This window comes from Salmo salar, chromosome ssa13 (genome assembly GCF_905237065.1).
Source record: "Salmo salar chromosome ssa13, Ssal_v3.1, whole genome shotgun sequence".
In the NCBI taxonomy this organism is placed as follows: domain Eukaryota; kingdom Metazoa; phylum Chordata; class Actinopteri; order Salmoniformes; family Salmonidae; genus Salmo; species Salmo salar.
In genome coordinates, this window is record NC_059454.1 from 94,905,501 (window position 1) to 94,927,784 (window position 22,284).

Consider the following 22,284-nt stretch of genomic DNA (forward strand, 5'->3'; position numbering starts at 1 on the left):
GCTTCTATCTCAAGGCCATCAGAGCCATCAGGCCATCACTAACATCGAATGGCTGCTGCCAACATAGAGACTCAAATCTCTTGCCACTTTAATAAATGTAATAAATGGATTTAATAAAGGTATCACTAGTCACTTTAAATAACGGCACTTTAATAATGTGTACATATCCTACATTACTCATCTCATATGTATATTCTATACCATCTACTGCATCTTGCCTATGCCGCACGGCCATGGCTCATCCATATATTTCTATGTACATATTCTTATTCATCCCTTTACATTTATGTGTATAAGGTAGTCGTGTGTGAACTTGTTAGATTACTTGTTAGATATTACTGCACTGTCGGAACTAGAAGCACAAGAATTTCACTACACTCGCATTAACGTCTGCTAACCATGTGTATGTGACCAATAAAATGTATTTTGATTCGATTTTTGACTGATTTCCGGGGCCCTAAGCAACTGCTGAGGTTGCTTATGCCTCGAGTCGGCCCTGCCTTTACACCTTTAATCCAGGCTGGGGTTCCCTCCCTCTTGTCCTGGTTGTTGTCACACTCCTCTTCTGGGCCTCATCGTGTTCAATTAATGCAGAAGGAAGAGTAATGCCCCACCTCCTTTTAATGGTATCCATTGCTCTCTTCCCATCATTGGGATCCTCTCCTCTTTCTATATTCTGCTTTCTCATCTCTCCCCTTTTTCTTCTCTCCTCTCTTAGTCCCTGTCTCTTCTGTCTCTGTCTTCTCAGTGGACATCAGATGGAGAAAGCAGTGTGATGGGTTTCAGTCAGCTCTAAGGCTGGATCAGCCGTCTAAGCAGCACTAATGACTGTCCAGTCCTGTTATGAGATGTTATGTATGGACCACAAACCTGATCTCGGCAGGCAGGCAGTGTGCTCAAATCTCACTCGAGTCATCAATTATAATTTCTGGTCATTTCCACTAAATCCTGTGGAAAGCGATATAACTTGCAGCTGTGGAAACGTTGGCTGTGATACCATACAGAGGGATGTAGAGACTGGACAAGTCTGAGTGGGGATGCTTGCCCAAGTGTGACAATGCATTGGTCTGAAGAAGGATGACAGCGAGATGTCCTGCTGCAGCTCGTTCACACCTGGCTAGTCATTGATAATGTGTGCTGTGCAGGAAGAGAGAAGTGCGGAACCCTAGAACACTAAACCCTTGACATTCAGTATGAGCCCGTTCATGTCAGATTCATGTCAAATGTCTGTGCAATTTCCTTCATGCTTGAGAGAAGTCTTACGTACTCTCATCCACCGTTTCACATGGAAATAGAAATAAAAATGATCTTAAAATATTATGTATTTCATATTTGAAAATTATTGCTCTTTACAATGTTGCTTTAATCTATTGAGTTACATCAGAAGCATCAAACTTCCCAAAAATAAGATACATGGGCGTTGTAGTTCATTGTGTATTCTTAATATGACATTTACAACACAATACTGCCCTCCAAGCTCATCACTAAGCTCGGGGCCCTGGATCTGAACCCCGCCCTGTGCAACTGGGTTCTGGACTTCCTGACTGGCCAACCCCAGGTGGTGAAGGTAGGCAATAACACCCCCGCCACGCTAATCCTCAACACGGGGGCCCCACAAGGATGCTTAATCAACAGCAACAGCGCCTCTTCAACCTCAGGAGGCTGAAAAAAATTATGCTTAATCCCTAAGTCCCTCACAAACTTCTACAGATGCACCATTGAGAACATCCTGTCGGGCTGTATCACCAACTGGTAAGGCAATTGCAACCCCTGCAACCGCAGGGCTCTCCAGAAGGTGGTGCGGTCAGCCCAACACCCTCCAGGACATCTACAGCACCCGGTGTCACAGGAAGTCCAAGAAGATCATCAAGGACCCCAGCCACTCGAGCCACGGCCTGTTCACCACGCTACCATCAAGAAAGCGGAGACAGTACAGGTGCATCAAAGCTGGGACCGAGAGACTAAAAAACGGATTCTATCTCAAGGCCAGACTGTTAAATAGTCACCACTAGCCAGCCTCCGCCCATTACCCTGCCCTGAACCCCAACAGTGCAGTTCTTCTTCTTGAACTGCACTATTGGTTAAGGGCTTGTAAGTAAGCATTTCACGGTAAAGTCTACACTTGTATTCAGCGCATGTGGCAAATAAAGTTTGATTTGATTTTTGAACTTAGTAATTTAGTTACATAATATTTTAGCACTTCATATGGAGCGTATTTACAGTATTCTGGTCAAGACTCATCCTATATAACTGCTGCTGTATACACCTTTTCTATTAATTTACTGTCCATACTGTCAATACAAACCATTATATATACCAGGTGAAGCTGGTTGAGAGAATGCCAAAAGTGTGCAAAGCTGTCATCAAGGCAAAGGTTAACTACTTTGAAGAATCTCAAATATAAAATATATTTTGATTTGTTTAACACATTTTTTGGTTACTACATGATTCCATATGTATTATTTCATAGTTTTGATGTCTTCACTATTATTCTACAATGTAGAAAAACCATTGAATGAGTAGGTATGTCCAAACTTTTGACTGGTACTCTGTGTGTGTGTGTGTGTGTGTGTGTGTGTGTGTGTGTGTGTGTGTGTGTGTGTGTGTGTGTATATATGTGTGTATGTACGTGACCAACAAGATTTGATCTGACAATATATAGTTTAACAAAGAATATTATGCATTTATCTATTTTTTATTCATCATGTCATCGTAATCAGCATGTTATTCAGATGGGGACACCATATACCATATGAATAAACCAATTTGAACATTGAGCTCAGAGGACTCAAAAGCTGCCCTTCCTCTCTGAGCACACAGTGAGTCACAGAACGGGACACTGCTACAGATATGTATTAATCATGACATTGTTTAATTTAGGAAATGTACATGTCTGATATTACTGTGGCTTTGAACATTGGTCACCATTATGTAACGAGGCTTGATCACCAGGTGCAGGAATCACATTATGTGCCTGTCTACGCCACATGCAGTGTGCAGGTCTTCCTCTCGGAAGCATCTTTTTTACTCTGACCTTAATAACGACGATAAACATACTGATCTAAACGCATGTACACAATCAGACATTCTACTGTAACTGAACATGCAGACATTTTGAACAAGCATACATTCTAAAGACTCAGACACTCTAAACAGTAGTCATTCTGCCTGACATTCTGACTGAACAATGACAGTTTTATACATTCAGTTATTGTTTGTGTGGGCTGTTTTCAACCTTTTCTATATTGCTTTCTGGAGACTGTGATATGCTTGACCCCTGAGGTGATTGATATGTCAGTCATCTGCAGGTGTGACTCATAGCAGAGTGTTGGACCCCCTCCCTGCGTCATAGGGACTGACTGCATACTCACTGGTACACAGTGATAGAGAGGGGGAGGCAACACTTATTTATTGGGTGGCTTTATGTCAGGTTGAGTGTAGAAAATACTTACATGAACATACTGTATATATTTCCATACACTCTGTTGCAAGTATGTTTGTTCAAAATGGTTTACATTATCACAGTTGCATTACTCCCAGGAAGCACAACAAGGGGGATGGAAAACCATTTCACACATTAGAATAACATTATTGAAACTGACCACAGGATCCGATGATCTGGTCGGAAACACAGCTCTGCATGATTCTGGAAGCCAGCCACTCAGAACTTGCACTTCATCTCTGTCCACTTAGTGCATTAGTCCACAATCCTGTCTCAGAGCAAGCCAATATGTTTCTTCTCTCTCTCACTCCACTTAATTCCTTCCTGTAATGCGAGTGGAGAAAGAGAGCTGAATTATATCAAAAACATGTTAGTTAATGTGTGTGGTGCAGAGACGAGTAAGTTCCTGCTGTCAGTCCAACTGCTACAGATGTAGGATCTTAAATTGATCACCCTGTTGGAGAAGAACTTTCCTGCAATGCAGGACATTTTAAACGTATAGTGTATTTGAGGTTTACAAAGGCTTCTGAAGTTTGTAATTGCCACGTAGAAATTTCAGACTTAATTTTCCCTTGCAAAAAATGTATCTACCCCTACAAAAATGTCAATTAATTACAATCCACATAACAATTAAAATGTCTTGTTGCTGCAGGATTCTTTTCTTGCTGTAGCAAACTGGCTCAAATTAACATCCTGCACCTGTATATGGACATATACTGTACTATGACAACATAACATGATGTCAATTATATGGATTTGTGAATAGGTACAAACCATTGTTGTGTATGATATGAATATATAGCACTGCTTTACATAGAACTCCATGGTAAGCAGTCTCTACTTGCATAGTCCTAAAGGTAATGATAGCATTGTCTGTTCTGTTGGCTCCCTGATGCTGCTGACTTAATCACCAGGGTCGTCACCCCACATCTCTGCATCGTGGCAGGACGTGACAGCTACAAACCACAGCACCCCGAGGTCTCGGCTCTAGTCATATGAGGACAGAGAAATGAAACAGAAGACTGTTACGTAATGATTGGTTATGCTGTGCTTTGTTGTCTGTCTTAGAAACGCAGGACAGGAGCACCTCCTCTGCAGCCTAGGCAACGGCCCCAGGAACTGCATCGGAGTCCAGCTGAACAACGTCTTTCTCAAGGTGACTCCTCTCCTCTCTCTCATCTCTTCCCTTTCTGCCCTCATCTTTCTACTCTAATCACTTTTCTCTCCTCTCATCCCTCTTTTATTTTATTTTTCTCCACCAAAGTTATTGTTGATCTTTTTTTTAATGGATTTAACATGACGCTACCAATGTCCTTTAAATTTAAATACTATAAGTTCTATGTACATTTTTTTATAAGGAAGTCCAACATTACTGACCATTTAGATAGGAATGGTCTGTCTGCAGTGCCTGAAGTCTACAGTCAGTTTCTCCAGCAAGTAAAGCACCCCTCAGGAGACAGAGACAGGGATGTTCAGTAGGGATTCCTCTTGGCTAAAGGGGTAATGTTGTTACAGTGGTAAGTGTTGCTGTGGATGTTCCATTGGCTGCTTGTAAGAAAAGGCCAGCTGTGCAGGGCCCTCTGTGGCATCATTACCAGGCTAGCAACCGCTGACTGAGACTGTCTGTGTGCGTCCCAAATGGCACCCTATTCCCTATATAGTGCACTACTTTTGACCTGAGGCCCTGGTCAAAAGTAGTGTACTACAAAGGGAATAGGGTGCCATTGGGTTACAGACACTGTCTGTCCAGACCCGGATCACTCAGTGGGAGGCAGGTGTGAAATAGGACAGGTGTGCTGCGGCCATAATGACAGTAAGGTGGGCGGGGATCCACTTCCTGTTGCCGGTGTCTATGATAACGTGGTGGGCATGAGTGTGTACTGGTGGCTTAGATGGGCAGGAGGCAGGAGTCATAGCATCTGATCACCAGAGCTCGCTCTGCTTATCTGTCTATGGCACAGAGAGATGTGAGACAGGCCCTGTTGACAGGGATATTGATGTCCCATGTTTGCTGTTCGCAGTCAGGGTCGGCCGGTGGTGGTGACACATGATGTCCAGTAATTGCACTCTGAAAACCAACACATCAACAATTGTTTTAACAACAGCAGCTGCTTAAACCCCCACATACACACCACACTACGTCCTCCTGGCCTGGCCTGGTCGACAGATCATATCAGACCTCTGTGGGGCATGAGGGAGGCTGGGTTCCTACTACCCTGGCCTGGTCAGCAGATCATATCAGATCTCTGAGGGGCGGTGAGGGAGGCTGGGTTCCTACTACCCTGGCCTGGTCGACAGATCATATCAGACCTCTGAGGGGCGGTGAGGGAGGCTGGGTTCCTACTACCCTGGCCTGGTCAGCAGATCATATCAGACCTCTGAGGGGCGGTGAGAGAGGCTGGGTTCCTACTACCCTGGCCTGGTCAGCAGATCATATCAGACCTCTGAGGGGCGGTGAGAGAGGCTGGGTTCCTACTACCCTGGCTGCATCCCAAATGGCTCCGTATTCCCTTTTTAGTGTTCTACTTTTGACCAGGGCCCATAGGGACACCGGAGTGACGCCCATAGGGCTCTGGTCAAAAGTAGTGCACTATATAGGGAATAAGGTGCCATTTGGAAGGCAGCGTTATCCTGCCAGATCAGCCTGCTTCCTCTGACGTACTGAGCTGAGTGTCTGTACTGAGCTTTTTAATGCCCACTGATAGACAAGGATCTGGGAGATTACCATCCACTCAGCAGGGAGTATGACTCACTCTCTATTGCTTTTCATCCAAGAGAACCAGATACTGTCAGTCAAATAGACGGTAGGTACCACCACAGTACTTCATCCAGCCCGTCATTCACCCTGGGAATTGCAGATGTTCAGAACTATGCGGTAGTAAGAGACTCCAAAGGCACAGCATTGTAACAGGAGGAGCTGGTGTGTGCTTACGGACGTCATCAACTTCCATACATCTTTATTTTTTCTCTGAGAAAATAATCACCCTCCCTTCTCCTGTTTAATGATTTACTGCATGCGGACAGACAGGACTGTTGTGAGGGATGACTCAACCCTGATCATCTGATCATGGGAGAGTTGAAGCTGAACTATACTTACGCTGCATACAGATGTGCTGACTGACAAAGGCGGCCATATGGCTACTATAAGAACTGGTTAGCTGGCTTAGGTGTTTTGTTCGTAGGAATGGAATGCAATCCATTGTGTCATTGCTTAATTATGGTGTAGGTAGGTCTATAGGGAAAATACTGTATAGGTCTCAAACTCATATATGAGATATTGTGTCTCTCTGAGTAACTGATATTTGATGACAGAGCCAGAGCAGAAAGCATATCTTTGAGACAGTTACCATGGCAACAGACAGTGGTTTGAGAGGATGAGCTGTACTGAGTCTGTTGTAACAACACAGCCACTTTACCTAGCTCAGGTCAAAATCTCAAGCGATAAAAGCAATGTTGATGTTTTGTAAAAGTAATAACACATTATTCTCATATGTTGACTAGAATGCAATTCCTCCCTGTTGTGTACAGACACCCAGTAACAGGTTTTGATGGTATATACTGTATAGGCCCTTTAAGTGTCCATTGTGGTACTTGAGACAGATTGATAACGATTAAGTTCAAATCCTAGGTGATATTGCATTACAAAGAAGTGATATACTGTCTTATCATATCAATGCTGCTAACAAGCTGCAGTGGGCAGTGACGTTAACATTGCACCCAGACATACCCATTCTGAGGAGCGGGGGGTGACAGGGTGGTTTCATGTCATGGAAGAGATGAGGCATCACTGTTTGGCTTAGTGAAATCCAGCGTGGCCAGTCCCCCAAACCCAGGCCACCCCTGAGGGGACAGTCCATTTGTCATCCTCCTTTACACATGGCAGCCTCCACACCTTCACACACATCAGGGCTTTCTCACTGGGCCAAAGTGGGTTGAATCAGCGTTGTTTCCACGTCATTTCAACAACAAAAAATTATATGTGATGATGTTGAATCAACGTGGAAAACTGATTGGATTTGCAAATGGTCATCAACCTAAGTGAATTTTGTATTTTAATGTAAATTCAGTGAGATGGTGACATGCGTTGAACTGACGTCTGTGCCCAGTGGGTTCTCTCTACAGCAAAACCAAGAACACTACTACTGTATAAGAGTGGTATGAGAGGTGACAAGATGTGAGAGTCATGGATATACTCTAAGGGTTGATATATATTATATCTAAGTAAAGCCAATCATATATTTCCCTTTAAGCATGAAGGGATATATTACGAGAAGAGAAATGGGGTTTCCTTCATAAGCACTAAATGAGTGTCATGCATCAATTTTTTTTTTGCTTTTTAAATCACATGCATTGGAATAATAGCCTGATGGAATCTGTCCTGAACATGCTCTGTCCTTATCCTCGTGATTTATTACCTGGCCCATCCCAACTGCAGCAGTGTGGTCATTACTGAGGCACAATCACTAGAGAGGTGGCTGGCTGTCTCTGTCTTGGCCAGACTAGTGCATGGGATGGGTGTGACCAGAGACCAGCGAGGAGACTCTGGAGAGCAGTGGGATGTAGGTCAGAAGCTGTGAGTCATCTTCCCCCCTTCCCTCCCTCCCCTTCCCTCCCCCTTCCCCCCTTCCCTTTACCGCCTCTGGCAAAGGCACTCTCTCGGGAGAGAGAGGAGAGGCAAGGACGATCTGTCACTCATGTACTGTTAGCATCAAACTGGTCACTTCAGAGATCCTGCCAAAAGGCCACTCTGCAGTGGACAAACAAGACACTACGACACAAGCAGCGCTGTTATTTAGCGCTCATTAGCCAGATTGGCCAGAGTGATTGTTCATGTAGCCTAATGAGTTGTCTTAAAGGGACATCTCTATTGTACATTTTGCCTCATGTGCTGTGTCTTAAAGAGATATCTATATTGTACATGTAGCCTAATGTGTTGTGTCTTAAAGAGATGTCTCTATTGTACATGTAGCCTAATGTGTTGTGTCTTAAAGAGATGTCTCTATTGTACATGTAGCCTAATGTGTTGTGTCTTAAAGAGATGTCTCTATTGTACATGTAGCCTAATGTGTAGTGTCTTAAAGAGACATAATGTGTTGCGTCTTAAAGGGACATAATGTGTTTTGTCTTATGGTACATCTCTATTGCCACCAGAAGGACATCTGTATTTGTGTTTCAGGCAGCGTGTGGGTACCTGCTCCAGCACTATGATTGGGACCTGAGCCCCTACTCACAGGACCTCCAGTACAAATGGTTGCCTGTGTCCCGGCCCACTGTCCCTCCAATGGTGAGCTTCACTGAGCTGGAGAGCAGTGCCTCAGACCTGCCTGATGGTCCACCCTAAAGACCAAAGCATGGATACTGAGAGGCAGGTGGATAGGACCAGGAGAGGCCCTGCTGTAGCAGTGGCCCTAATGGTCTCTCAAGGACCCCAGTATGTGCAGGTCTTAGTTATTACCCGTCACTCGATCTTCCTGTAGTGATTTTTAAAGATAATGTTGATATGGATCACTGTTCACATCTTGATACTGTATATTGTCCAGAACAGGACTGAAAACAGTGACAGTGTCATACAGTTGAAGTCAGAAGTTTACATACACCTTTTTTCACAATTCCTGACATTTAATCCTAGTAAAAATTCCCTGTCTTAGGTCAGTTAGGATCACCACTTTATTTTAAGAATGTGAAATGTCAGAAAAATAGTAGAGAATGATTTATTTTATTATTGGGTGAATCATTTCGGGTAGCCTTCCACAAGCTTCCCACAATAAATTGGGTGAATTTTGTCCCCTCCTGACAGAGCTGGTTTAACTGAGTCAGGTTTGTAGGCCTCCTTGCTCGCACACCCTTTTTCAGTTCTGCCCACACATTTTCTATAGGATTGAGGTCAGGGCTTTGTGATGGCCACTCCAATACCTTGACTTTGTTGTCCTTAAGCCATTTTGCCACAACTTTGGAAGTATGCTTGGGGTCATTGTCCATTTGGAAGACCCATTTGCGACCAAGCTTTAACTTCCTGACTGATGTCTTGAGATGTTGCTTCAATATATTCACAGAATTTTCCTGCCTCATGATGCCATCTATTTTGTGAAGTGCACCAGTCCCTCCTGTAGCAAAGCACCCCCATAACATGATGCTGCCTCCCCCGTGCTTCACGGTTGGGATGGTGATCTTCAGCTTGCAAGCATCCCCCTTTTTCCTCCAAACATAATGATGGTCATTATGGCCAAACAGTTCTATTTTTGTTTCATTAGACCAGAGGACATTTCTCCAAAAAGTACGATCTTTGTCCCAATGTGCAGTTGCAAACCGTAGTCTGGCTTTATTATGGTGGTTTTGGAGCAGTGGCTTCTTCTTTGCTTAGCGGCCTTTCAGGTTATGTCGATACAGGACTCGTTTTACTGTGGATATAGATACTTTTGTACCTGTTTCCTCCAGCATCTTCACAAGGTCCTTTGCTGTTGTTCTGGGATTGATAAGCACTTTTCGCACCAAAATACGTTCATCTCTAGGAGACAGAACGTGTCTCCTTCCTGAGTGGTATGACAGCTGAGTGGTCCCATATTGTTTGTACAAATGACTGTGGCACCTTCAGGCGTCTGGAAATTGCTCCCAAGGATGAACCAGACTTGTAGAGGTCTACAGTTTCTTTTTCTGAAGTCTTGGCTGATATCTTTTGATTGTCCCATGATATCAAGCAAAGAGGCACTGAGTTTGAAGGTATGCCTTGAAATACATACACAGGTACACCTCCAATTGACTCAAATTATGTCAATTAGCCTATCAGAAGCTTCTAAAGCCATGACATAATTTTCTGGAATTTTCCAAGCTGGCACAATCAACTTAGTGTATATAATCTTCTGACCCACTGGAATTGTGATAAATGAAATAATCTGTCTGTAAACAATTGTTGGAAAAGTTACTTGTGTCATGCACAAAGTAGATCTCCTAACTGACAAAAGTATAGTTTGTTAACAAGAAATTTGTGGAGTGGTTGAAAAACGAGTTTTAATGACCCAAAACCTAAGTGTATGTAAACTTCCGACTTCAACTGTATCTCTGTTCTTGAGTCCGCCTCGTAGGGGACTGTTTCCTGACTACTGCCGAGGTGTGGTGGTCTTTCTAGCGCTTATAGCTGCTGAAGCATCACCCAGGCAGAGCCAGCTTCAGGCATAAGTTATATAAGCGGTCACTTAGGGCCCCTGGCCACTAGGAGGCCCCCGACCTCAATTAGCCATGTCAGCTAACACTTTTTATATTGGTAAGTTAGTTTAGCGAGTTATCTAAACTAGTAGTAGGCTAATCATGGCCGAATACCGACTGGGAAAGCAGGGCACGTGCCCAGTGGCCTTGACTTCCATTGGGCCCCCATTGATTGATCTCTGCCCCAAGGTTAAATGAGTAGAATTGCATGAAATTTGTTATAAAATATTTTAAAAGTCTCTTCCAGCCCCATGGCAGAATGTGTAGAACTGCAGGAAGAGAGGGGGAACACAATTGTTTTTGTTGCAGGCTTGGTGGGGTGGCCCCCCACCCAAATCTCGATTAGGGCCCCCAAAAGGCTAGATCTGGCCCTGTACCCAGGTGTGTGCTACACTTCAGTAGCACACAGCTACCCGATGAAGAGCTCCGGGCCTGTCTAAATAACTGACGCTGTTCCCTCTCTGTGTCACCGAAGCTTTCGCCGCTAAATCTACTGCCCAGCCTTTCTGAACTACCTGGCTGAACAACACCTTATCATTTGAAGCTGTGGAAGAACATTGCCCAAGATCTACCAGATCATTTGTTTTGTTTAGTTTTTTATTCATCTTTGAGATTCTCTTTGTAATGAGTAAAATAAATGATGCTGATTTTGTACTTTTTTTATGGTCAATTTGCTGCCAATGATTGCAATATAGGTAAATACTGCAGCCTTCATTAGATGACTACAGATGACTGCTGCCTACTATTTTAAGATTGTTGTTGTTTATATGTGTGTTTATTTAACCTTGGAAAAAAACTACTGTATCACACTTTGGATGCTTTAGGACTGTCTCTATCACTGCACCGTTAGCCTGTCATATGACAGGGGTTTGAAACAGTTCTGCAGCACCAGAAGTCAAGGAATGCCCTCAGATTTCAGCATTGCACCAAGGGCTCCTGAAATGTTCCCCCTCTCACTCTCACTTAGCAACCAGAAGTGCTTAGCAACGGTTCGTCCTAGCTACTCAGAGGTACCTAGCCCATGTTATTGTCTGGCTGCTTATTATCATGCAGCTCTCACCCTCACACAGACAGACATCTTCACATTAAACCTTTTGTTTATTATAGCGGAGGGAATGGAAATATCTTATGAATGGCAATGAAGTGCAAGCTTTTTTAGGTGAATGTGAATATGTCAATGGATATCTCATAATGTACATGTTTTCTGATTCATTTTTTCTGGTCAATATTTACTCTGAAATGATAGCCATTTTAGAGCACTCTTAAAGGTTAAATATTAGTACTATCTAATATATTTGAATCCATCTTTATTAAAGATTATGATAAACTGTGAAAAGATGATTATGTATCTGATAATTACGATAGTAATTGAGCTATTTTTTCATTAGACAGATTGTGATAATATAATTCATAACTTATTTCTCCAGATCATGTAATGTCCTCTGTATTACCTGGAAACACAATTCCATCAGATGTCATATTTTTTTAAAATGTAATGTTCATTTTAAAAGTTCTATCAAATATTTATTATGCATTTACTATGTACTGATATTTTGTAGGTAATAATGTTTCCACTAAGGTTTTTCTGTCATTCACAAGTAGTAAATCCCTAAGAATGCAAGCTATTTGAATATAGAAACTCTCACTTTCTTAAGAAAAACACTAGCACAACAGTAGTTCAGTCTTAGTTAGTGAACAAATCTATTAAATGCAAGTTATGCTGCTTATCCTGGATAATGTTCCTATAAAGTCTACAGGACACTATTGTCCAGCGCTGCTACAGATGTAGGATCTTAATTTGAGCCAGTTTGCTACAGCAAGAAAATAATCCTGCAGCAACAGGAATTTTGTATTATTTTGTGGCTTTTAATTAAGTTTTTTGTAGGGGTTGATACATTTTTCGTAAAAGGGAAAATCTAGTCTGAAATTTCAAAGTGGAAATTACACATTTCAGAAGCCTTTTTAAACCTCAAATACACTACAAGTTTTACATTTCCTGCATTTCAGGAAAGTTCTCCTCGAACAGGGTTATCAAATTAAAATCCTACATGTGGACACTGCATAAACCTGTTGTCAGCACACATGAACACACTTTAAACATTGCTTGCACTATTACAGACAGGCTGGAGACAGAAGGTAAATAGTAGCTGATTTGTGTCAATAGGAGTAATGCATGCTTGTTTTTCCATTTAAGTTTCATGTTGAATATAGATGCAGGAAATACAAACTTGTAGTGTGTTCAAGGCTTGAAAAGGCTTCTAAAGTCTAATTTTCACTTTAATATATCAGACTTGATTTGCCCTAATGAAAAATGTATTACACCCTACAAAAAAATGTCTTAATTATAATCCACATAATTATTCACATTTCCTGTTGCTAAATGATTATTTGCCTGCTGTTGCAAACTGGGTCAAATTAAGATCCTTCATCTGTAGTATCGACATTCTGGTCTATGTGTGTGTTCTGTATTTTTCCCTGTTTTGTGCAGAATAATTAAACCCATTCCGTTTACCTTCTCACAGACCGCTGTTTTGATCCTGTTGCATTAATGTAACATTGTGCACACATAGCTCTGGATTTTGATGCACACTGTAGGGCAGACTCCTATCTCCTTCTCTAACTCCTACACAGACGAAACAGAATAGCAGGCCATCTGCCTCCAGTAAGGGCACATATCTCAATACATTCTGCCTACAGAGTCCAAGGCTCATGTACTGTATTAGCACTCAGCACTGTCAACAGAAAGAAAGAACACATGCATGAGAGTTCTAAGATGAGCTGACCTTGAATGTGAACATAAATCACTCAGGCTCGAAACACACATGTCCGGCTGTAACGGAAAACATACAGAGGAGCCCTTCAAGATCAGTTTGCATATGTACAGACTTCTGGAGAGAAAAACTCACACATACCACCACACCACACACACACACACACATAAACATGTTTTAGCACCTCGAGATCCAGTGGTTGCTCTTCCTGTCTCCCTGACCTCTCACCCCTTGCCCTGTCATGGTGATGAGGAAGTCATAGCCCACTTAGTTTTGTTTGGCCTGTTTCTCCACCCCTGATACAGGAGGTGGACAGGGAACCAGATGTCACTACAAAGGGACAGACTCTCTTTTAATTACCATGCCTAATTAGAGTATGGCGGCTACAAGGAGCCCTGTGCCATTCAGCCTCACAGGACAACCTTTCACATGGTAATCAGATGAGGAAGAGGTCACAGGATACACCCCTGCATGGTCTGGAACTGGGTAGTATACGGACGGACACCGCTCTATAATTGATCTGCTTTGTTCTTATTTGACTTTAACATGTTGAGCATGTCCTGTCCTGCATAGTGCTATTGATATGGAGCTGTTAGATGAAGATATAGGTCATTTAGATGGTGCAATAAACCTTATAGGACATAAACACAACGGTCAATATACTGTATTACTTCAATACACGATGAATCAGGTTACATTCAGAGAGTAGAGTAGTACTTTATTGATCCCAAATTGGGACATTTTTATTTTACATTTAGGGGTGGTGAGCGTGTAGATTTCGATGACGGGGGTTTACTTAGCCACACCACGCCATGTCCCATTCACTCACCTGCTCCAGTAAATGAAGTAACCTCCCTCTGTGTGCTGGGAGAAGAAGTCCATCCCTCCCTCCCACCATCCTTCTGTCCAACTCTCCTTCCATCTCTCCCTTTCTCCCTCAGAGAGGCCCAGGAGGAACCATGTCAGAGCACATCCCTCAGTATTAGGTCAATTCCATTATCACAGATAGAATTGGCTTCCTGTGCAGCTCTGGGACTGTAATAACCATCTCTCACCACGCACGCACGCACAACGCACCCACGCACGCACACACACACACACACACACACACACACATACGTTAAATCTCTGGTCCGGTCTGTGTGCATTTGCTGAGGTATTAGGAATGGGTAACATGCTCTCTCTTCTCACACTGTAGCTGGGACCATCTCCACCCTTCCATATGACTGTTCATGCTAATAGTAATGAATACTGCAAGAAGTCCATTCACCCCCACAGCTGAGTCATGTACTCTATTTACAGCCACTTGGAAGCTCATGCAGAGGTAGGCCATGTATCGTTTTGCGCACTACATGCCTACTAATGTTATGGCAGAATCTGTAATAAATCAATTACCGGCCTGAAACAACACATTTTTCAGTGTCACCTCAGCGAGCACAGGAGATCATTTGGTTTTATTTTCCTTGCTTTCTTGTCACATTGCATTAGGCAGGAAGGGAGAGGGTGAGAAAGTAGAACATTAGGATTCACAGAGACAAGTGATACACCCACAAGTGGATTCATACCAATAATCTATTCAAGCCTTCAAGCAAACATGAACTGTGTTGTATTGCACAGGCAGGTAAGGAGGAGAAGGAGAGATAAACTGCTATTTCCATACCCAGCACCTCTCCTATGCCATGTCAAATCAAGCCTAGTAAACACACACCGTTACACACACCTGCTCACTCAGCTACTTCTACTGATTGCTCCTCATTGACCCTCAGCACTGACATCCTCTGTCTCTCTCTGCACTAGCAAGCTCAGCTCAAGTACACACGCACGCCCACATGCGCACATGTACGGACGCACACACATACATACACGCAAACACACACACCTCCTGTCTCCCTGCTGTGTGTGGTTGCCTGTATGGCTGGCTGGACCTCCAGAGCTGGCAGGAAGATGGGCAATTACTCACTGGGGTCTCTTTAATTGTGTCACTTTTCATCCCAAGAGCCACAGCTCTCTCTTGTCTCCTCAATCAACACTAGTCGTTAATTGCAACACCATGGAACAACACTTGAACTGTGTCTTCACCTGTGGAAAGGGGAAGAAAAGTAGGTAAGGTGAACCAAGGTTACAAACACGTCCTGAAGAGACAATAATTCATAGTCAATCTAGAAAACCTGGAAATATTTTTTGAAAAAACGTGGCTGATATAGGTAGAGGGTATTACCAAAAAATTGTAAAAACATGGATAACTTTTCAAAGCAGCTTTTTAAAGTAAGAAGCAGAGTGTCAACATCTACATGACACATGCCTCTCCTCTCCTCCAGTGATTTGATCAGCTCTATCTCCAGTGGCAGGCAGGCAGCCGACCGGGCGATGAGGAGCGGGCTATGTCTGTGGTGACTCACTACAGGTGAGCTGACAGGCCACAGCCCTGCAGCATGTCAAACAGAATGATTCATCCTTTCTCAGGAGCCAAAACATACCTGAATGACTGGCCTCTGACCATGTGATGTTGGCAGAGAGACTCTTCTCCTTCCTCCTGCGATAAAGGCCATTTGAACTGATTATATCTAACAGGGACAAAATGTCCTTTATTTCCCTCTGGAAAATCTGCATCACAATGTTTATACTACTCATACTACTGTAGTCCACATTATGTTGACTAATAGCTTTATTTGAAGTGATAACTCTTAACTCTGTTATGGGTATGCTTGTAATCATTAAGGACTGGGGAGTTTTTCAGGATAAAAAATAAACATAATGTAGCTAAGCATATGAAAAATCCTAGAGGAAAAACTGGTTCAGTCTGCTTTACACCAGACACTGGGAGATTAAGTTTCCGTCATTAAGTTTGCTGATGACACAACAGTGGTAGGCCTATAGGGAGGAGGTCAGAGACCTGGCCGTGTGGTGGCAGGACAACAACCTCTCCCTCAACATGATCAAGACAAATGAGATGATTGTGGACTACAGGAAAAAGAGGACCGAGCACGCCCCCATTCTCATCGAACGGGGCTGCAGTGGAGCAGGTTGAGAGCTTCAAGTTCCTTGGTGTCCACATCACCAACAAACTAACATGGTCCAAGCACACCAAGACAGTCGTGAAGAGGGCACGACAAAACCCATTCCCCCTCAGGAGACTGAAAATATTTGGCATGGGTCCTCAGATCCTCAAAAGGTTCTACAGCTGCACTATCGAGAGCATCCTGACTGGTTGCATCACTGCCTGGTATGGCAACTGCTCGGCCTCCGACCGCAAGGCCTTACAGAGGGTAGTGCGAACGGCCCAGTACATCACTGGGGCCAAGCTTCCTGCCATCCAGGACCTTTATACCAGGCGCTGTCAGAGGAAGGCCCTGAAAATTGTCAAAGACTCCAGCCACCCTAGTCATAGACTGTTCTCTCTGCTACCGCATGGCAAGCGATACTGGAGCGCCAAGTCTATGTCCAAGAGGCTTCTAAACAGCTTCTACCCCCAAGCCATAAAACTCCTGAACACCTAATGAAATGGCTACCCAGACTATTTGCATTGCACCCCCCCCCACACACTTTAATAACTCTACCTACATATACACATTACCTCAACTAACCGGTGCCCCCGCACATTGACTCTGTACCGGTACCCCCTGTATATAGTCTTGCTATTGTTATTTTACTGCTGCTCTTTAATTACTTGTTACTTTTATTTCTTGTTCTTATCCGTATTTATTTTTTTAACTGCATTGTTGGTTAGGGGCTCATAAGTAAGCATTTCACTGTAAGATCTACACCTGTTGTATTCGGGCGCATGTGACTAATACAATTTGATTTGATTTGATTTGAATCCCCCTTTCAGCGGCACAATAACCTAAAATATTCCAAATCTACACTGAAGTTGCTTACCAAGAAGACAGTGAATGTTCCTGAGTGGCCGAGTTACAGTTTTGACTGAAGTCTACTTGAAAATCTATGGCAAGATCTGAAAATGATTGTCTAGCAATGATCAACAACCAATTTGACAGAACTTGAAGAAATATAATAATGGGCTATGTCGCCCATCTTCGAGATTTACCCAGAAAGACACAGCAGTAATCGCTGCCAAAGGTGCTTTTACAAAGTATTGACTCAGGGGTATGAATACCTATGTAAATTAGATATTTCTGTATTACATTTTCAAAAAATGTGCTAACATTTCTAAAAACATGTTTTCATTTTGTCATTATGGGGTATTGCGTGTAGATGGCTGGGAAAAATAATCTCACCCATAAGTCAATGGGTATGAATACTTTCTGAAGGCCCTGTAAGTGTCTTCCTCAAGGGCATGTCAACAGATCTTTTGGTTACTGGCCCATTGTTAGAACTGCTAGGCTACCTGCCCCCCATTAGACATGTAAATAATAAATGGTAGTCCGATTCGGTCTGATTCTGTGGAAACAAATGGTTCTCAGAATCAGCAAGCAAACTATTTAAAAAAGAACTATGTGACAAATATACGCATCAGACTCTCCAGCCTAGTAGTACTTAATAATATAATATATATTATTATATATTATAATAGTACTTCTAACAGAAGCCAAGTCTATAACAATGGTCATTCTCATCTGAATTGGAACTGACTATACAGTTGTCAGCCTTATCCAATCAAGAATAGAAAGCATATGGCTGGCCTCATTCATAAGGGTGAAGACTACTGTGTGTTCTACTGTGTATTCTGCTGTTTGGTCTGCCGTGTGTTTTACTGTGTGTTTGTTCTACTGTGTGTTCTACTGTGTGTTCTACTTTGTGTTCTACTTTGTGTTTTGCTGTGTGTTCTACTGTGTGTTTGTTCTACTGTGTGTTCTACTGTGTGTTTGTTCTACTGTGTGTTTGTTCTACTGTGTGTTCTGCTGTGTGTTCTACTTTGTGTTCTGCTGTGTGTTCTACTGTGTGTTCTACTGTGTGTTCTACTTTGTGTTCTGCTGTGTGTGTGTTCTACTGTGTGTTCTGCTGTGTGTTTGTTCTACTGTGTGTTCTGCTGTGTGTTTGTTCTGCTGTGTGTTCTACTTTGTGTTCTACTGTGTGTTCTACTTTGTGTTCTGCTGTGTGTGTGTTCTACTGTGTGTTCTGCTGTGTGTTTGTTCTACTGTGTGTTCTGCTGTGTGTTTGTTCTGCTGTGTGTTCTACTTTGTGTTCTACTGTGTGTTCTACTGTGTGTTCTACTGTGTGTTTGTTCTACTGTGTGTTCTGCTGTGTGTTTGTTCTACTGTGTGTTCTGCTGTGTGTTTGTTCTACTGTGTGTTCTACTGTGTGTTCTACTTTGTGTTCTACTGTGTGTTCTACTGTGTGTTCTACTGTGTGTTCTGCTGTGTTTGTTCTACTGTGTGTTCTGCTGTGTGTTTGTTCTACTGTGTGTTCTGCTGTGTGTGTGTTCTACTGTGTGTTCTGCTGTGTGTTTGTTCTACTGTGTGTTCTGCTGTATGTTTGTTCTACTGTGTGTTCTACTTTGTGTTCTACTGTGTGTTCTACTGTGTGTTCTACTGTGTGTTTGTTCTACTGTGTGTTCTACTTTGTGTTCTACTGTGTGTTCTACTTTGTGTTCTACTGTGTGTTCTACTGTGTGTTCTACTGTGTGTTTGTTCTACTGTGTGTTCTACTGTGTGTTCTGCTGTGTGTTTGTTCTGCTGTATGTTCTGCTGTATGTTCTACTTCATTTAGACCAAAGCTTCATTATGACCTTTTAATTGGTTCAGAGGGCCCAGGAAATAAGCATCTTTATCCTGGTTGAGAAATAGGGTTTACAAACACTCACTGAGAAAGACCCAACAAAAGGCCACTTGTTTTTGTGGCCTTGCTTTTACTGTTGCAGCAGGCCAGACCAGACCAGACCAGGGCACAGTTAAAGGGGTCGGACACGTTTCTGATGTTCCTTTCACATCAAGGAGGTCAGCTGCTGAGCTAGTATGTGTCCTTCTTATAAACCTCATAGTTTGTGATTAGGTTAAATTAACAAAAATAATAGTTTTGATTATTTTGACTATTCATGTTATTGGTTGCCTGTTACAAACATGACTATCCCACTAACACCATGTGGCACAACATTCACATGGCTCCTTGGATATTCGCATTGTCCTTGTAAAGTGAAAGGCAGTTCGTTGCAATAGGCCTACAATGTTTATTTAAGTATAGCCAAGTAAGAGTTTGATAAAGTACCAGGGAATTTTGAATGTTGCTTCCTGATGGTACGATCTGAGTAGTTGGTAGCGTGGGCGAGTTAAGAATTCACGTTAAGCTGTTTGCATAATTAAGCCTTTCCTGGGAAGTTTGTGGGTTAAAATAGACTCCTATGATCCCTGAGTAAAATACATATTGGTCATGGTTAGGCAATTACCTATTCTTCCTTCCTCAACAGTATAAATAGGCAGCATATTACCTGGAAAACTGTGAGTAACTGTCATTTCCCCTCAAGGTACCATTATAGCCTAGATAGATCCACACAGAGATGGTCATGTGGTCATGAACAGCCCACTCAAACAACTTCACTATTCTTCACTTGAAATGATCAATGCATATTTCCTTCCAGATTACCCTTCATTCCAACCAGATTAGTCTAAGAACATTATATTGCAAACTTTTATAATCTTTCAGACAAGCTGGACAGGAATAGTTAGCGGAAATGAAAGGGCTGAATTAAGGTGATTCTGTGTAGAGGTCCTCATTTCTCTCTGCATTGTGATTACAGGTATATGCAGTAATAAAAAGTAATTATACAGCATGAAGAGAACCTCTCTTCTGAAGGCTACATTGTACCCTGAATTTGTTGTCTTCACTTGTTCTTTTATTCTTTATTTTGTCTATCTTACAAGCATATTGCCAGGGCATTCACATTTCCACTGAGGTGTTACCAAAGCAACTTGTCTTCCTGTCAGGAACGGACATCTTTGATGCATCACCTCTCTCTTCTCTCTAAAATCCCTCCAAGCCACACCCCTGTCCTATGGGACAATTTTTTCTGTAGAGATTTCAATTTCAATCTTTCTAACAGTCAATGGATTCAACCATAGGCCTAAAGCCTAAAAATTATATGAATAAGAGGCAGTGAAGAGTACTGACTAGATAGAGCTTGAACAGGAACACTGGCACCACCACCAAGGTTTGGCTGCTTTTACTTTTTGTTTTAATTTAGTTTTATTTCCCAATACACACATCAGTAGAGGAAGTGTCTATATCAGGGTTCCCCAACTGGTGGCCCGGAGCCAAATTTGTCCCCGGGTGGTTTTATTTGGTCCCCCAAGTTGTCTGAGCAATATATATATATTATTATTTATTTATTTTTACATTAAAGACTGTTTGGGATTCTTGACATCATTTTGCAGTCAAATGATTTGTAATTATGTTCTGACCATCCGTTCAAGAAAGAAATCGTCCCGTGGCTGAATCTAGTTGATGATCACTGGTCTATATGATCACCTTGCCCCTGTGTGAGTGGGTTTGCATCACACATCGCATCGTCCCTATACCTACTGCCTCACTGTCAGTCTGCCAGAACCCCTGCCGTCCCTTCCTGCTCCAACACTCCCAGGTTCTCAGATGGTTGTCAGATAGTTGTCACACGTTTTTACAGCGGGTTCAGCCCACTGTGGCAGTTAGACCAACAGAGCCAGATGTGTTTGCTTTAGCAGCTTGACGTTTCCCATGTGAGACAGAGTGCCACTCAAGGTCACAGCTAGTCCCTTCACAGATACACACACATACACACTGACACGCATGCACTCACACACACACTAATGTACACACACACCCGACATGCACGTCTCCTTCCATTTTCATTACTCCTCAGTCGTCAGTTGCCTGACTCATTCTGGGTGAGTGGGGATCATCCCGACATGGTAAATATAAACCATAAAATTATTCCCTCTGTGGGAAACTTGCAGCATAGCCAAGTAGGCCTAGCTAGTTAAGTCAAACCTCGACAAGGTCAGAGAATGATTCACCCTATTCACAGCTGAGTGGATACAACCCAGTAATGAGGAATATAGCTCACAAATAAGAAAAAATAGCAGAAAAATGTTCTCACTCTCACAGCTACCATCTTTTGTGTTCAGCCCCATTTTGGTGTTGGCTGGGTGGAACAGGTTTTTATAAATACATTTAATTGACTGCCGATAGGTACTTGTCACAGTGGGAGGCCGTTCCTTCTCTTACTAAAACAAAAGCGGCACCTGCTGTGTGCCGGCCCGATAGTAACGAACCTGCCGTTTCTACTTGTAGAATCGCAAATCATGTCAGTGGCCAACAACTTGACTTTGAGCCAATTAGAGAGCACGAACCCCCATGTGGGGAGCCAACATGAGTGACAATAACGTCACGGTTGAATGTCATGAGCCGGTCACACTTCATATGCAATGTAGGCTATGGGATGGTAGTTAGCTAAGTGCACAGACAATGCACAAAACGAAATACTTCCTCCAAGCTAGCTAACCACTGTAGCTAGTATTGACACTTTAATTAAATCATAAATCAGCTGCCTGTGTTAGCTGCAGAGTTAGTGCAGTGTCTTTAGCTAGCTAGCGAATATGCTAACTGGCAGTATGTGATTACGGAGTGTGAATTCAATTGTTTCTTCGTCATTTTGCTAGGTAGTTATCTAGCTGTGGCCATTTGGCTAATATCAACAAGGGCTTTCTACAAATAGCAACATTAGCGCAGCTAGCTAGCTAGCTTACATTGGAATCTAGACCATAAACTAAGCAACACACACGGACATGCATTGCCAAACAACGCTACTGCCACCTTTTGGTTTGGAGTATTTTAACAAGGCTGAGTGGCTGACGACTTCAAGGTCTTTGCTGTGCGAACACAAAAGAGATTGACTGCCGACAATCTGTTCAGAGGTGCTAAGTACTGTCAGCAGGCAAATGT

General features: G+C 42.7%; 1 protein-coding gene across 5 annotated transcripts in view; it reads left to right on the forward strand.

Annotated features, from left to right (window-relative positions):
* The window catches only part of LOC106568149 (beta-amyrin 28-monooxygenase), a 47,061-nt gene extending 33,903 nt beyond the window's left edge, over positions 1-13,158 (forward strand). For 2 of the 5 annotated variants that reach the window (XR_006758397.1, XM_014138224.2), the window contains 3 exons: positions 4,511-4,598; positions 8,619-8,726; positions 11,118-13,158. Coding sequence is in view for 4 of the 5 variants with exons in the window: in XM_014138224.2 (XP_013993699.2) it covers positions 4,511-4,598; positions 8,619-8,726; positions 11,118-11,165 (244 nt within the window). In the remaining variant the exon portion in view is untranslated. Of the gene's footprint in view, positions 1-718; positions 1,466-4,510; positions 4,599-8,618; positions 9,178-11,117 lie in introns of those variants that run through there. The other 3 variants (XM_014138226.2, XM_014138223.2, XM_014138225.2) reach the window with 3 other exon arrangements.
* The last annotated feature ends 9,126 nt before the right edge of the window (positions 13,159-22,284 follow it).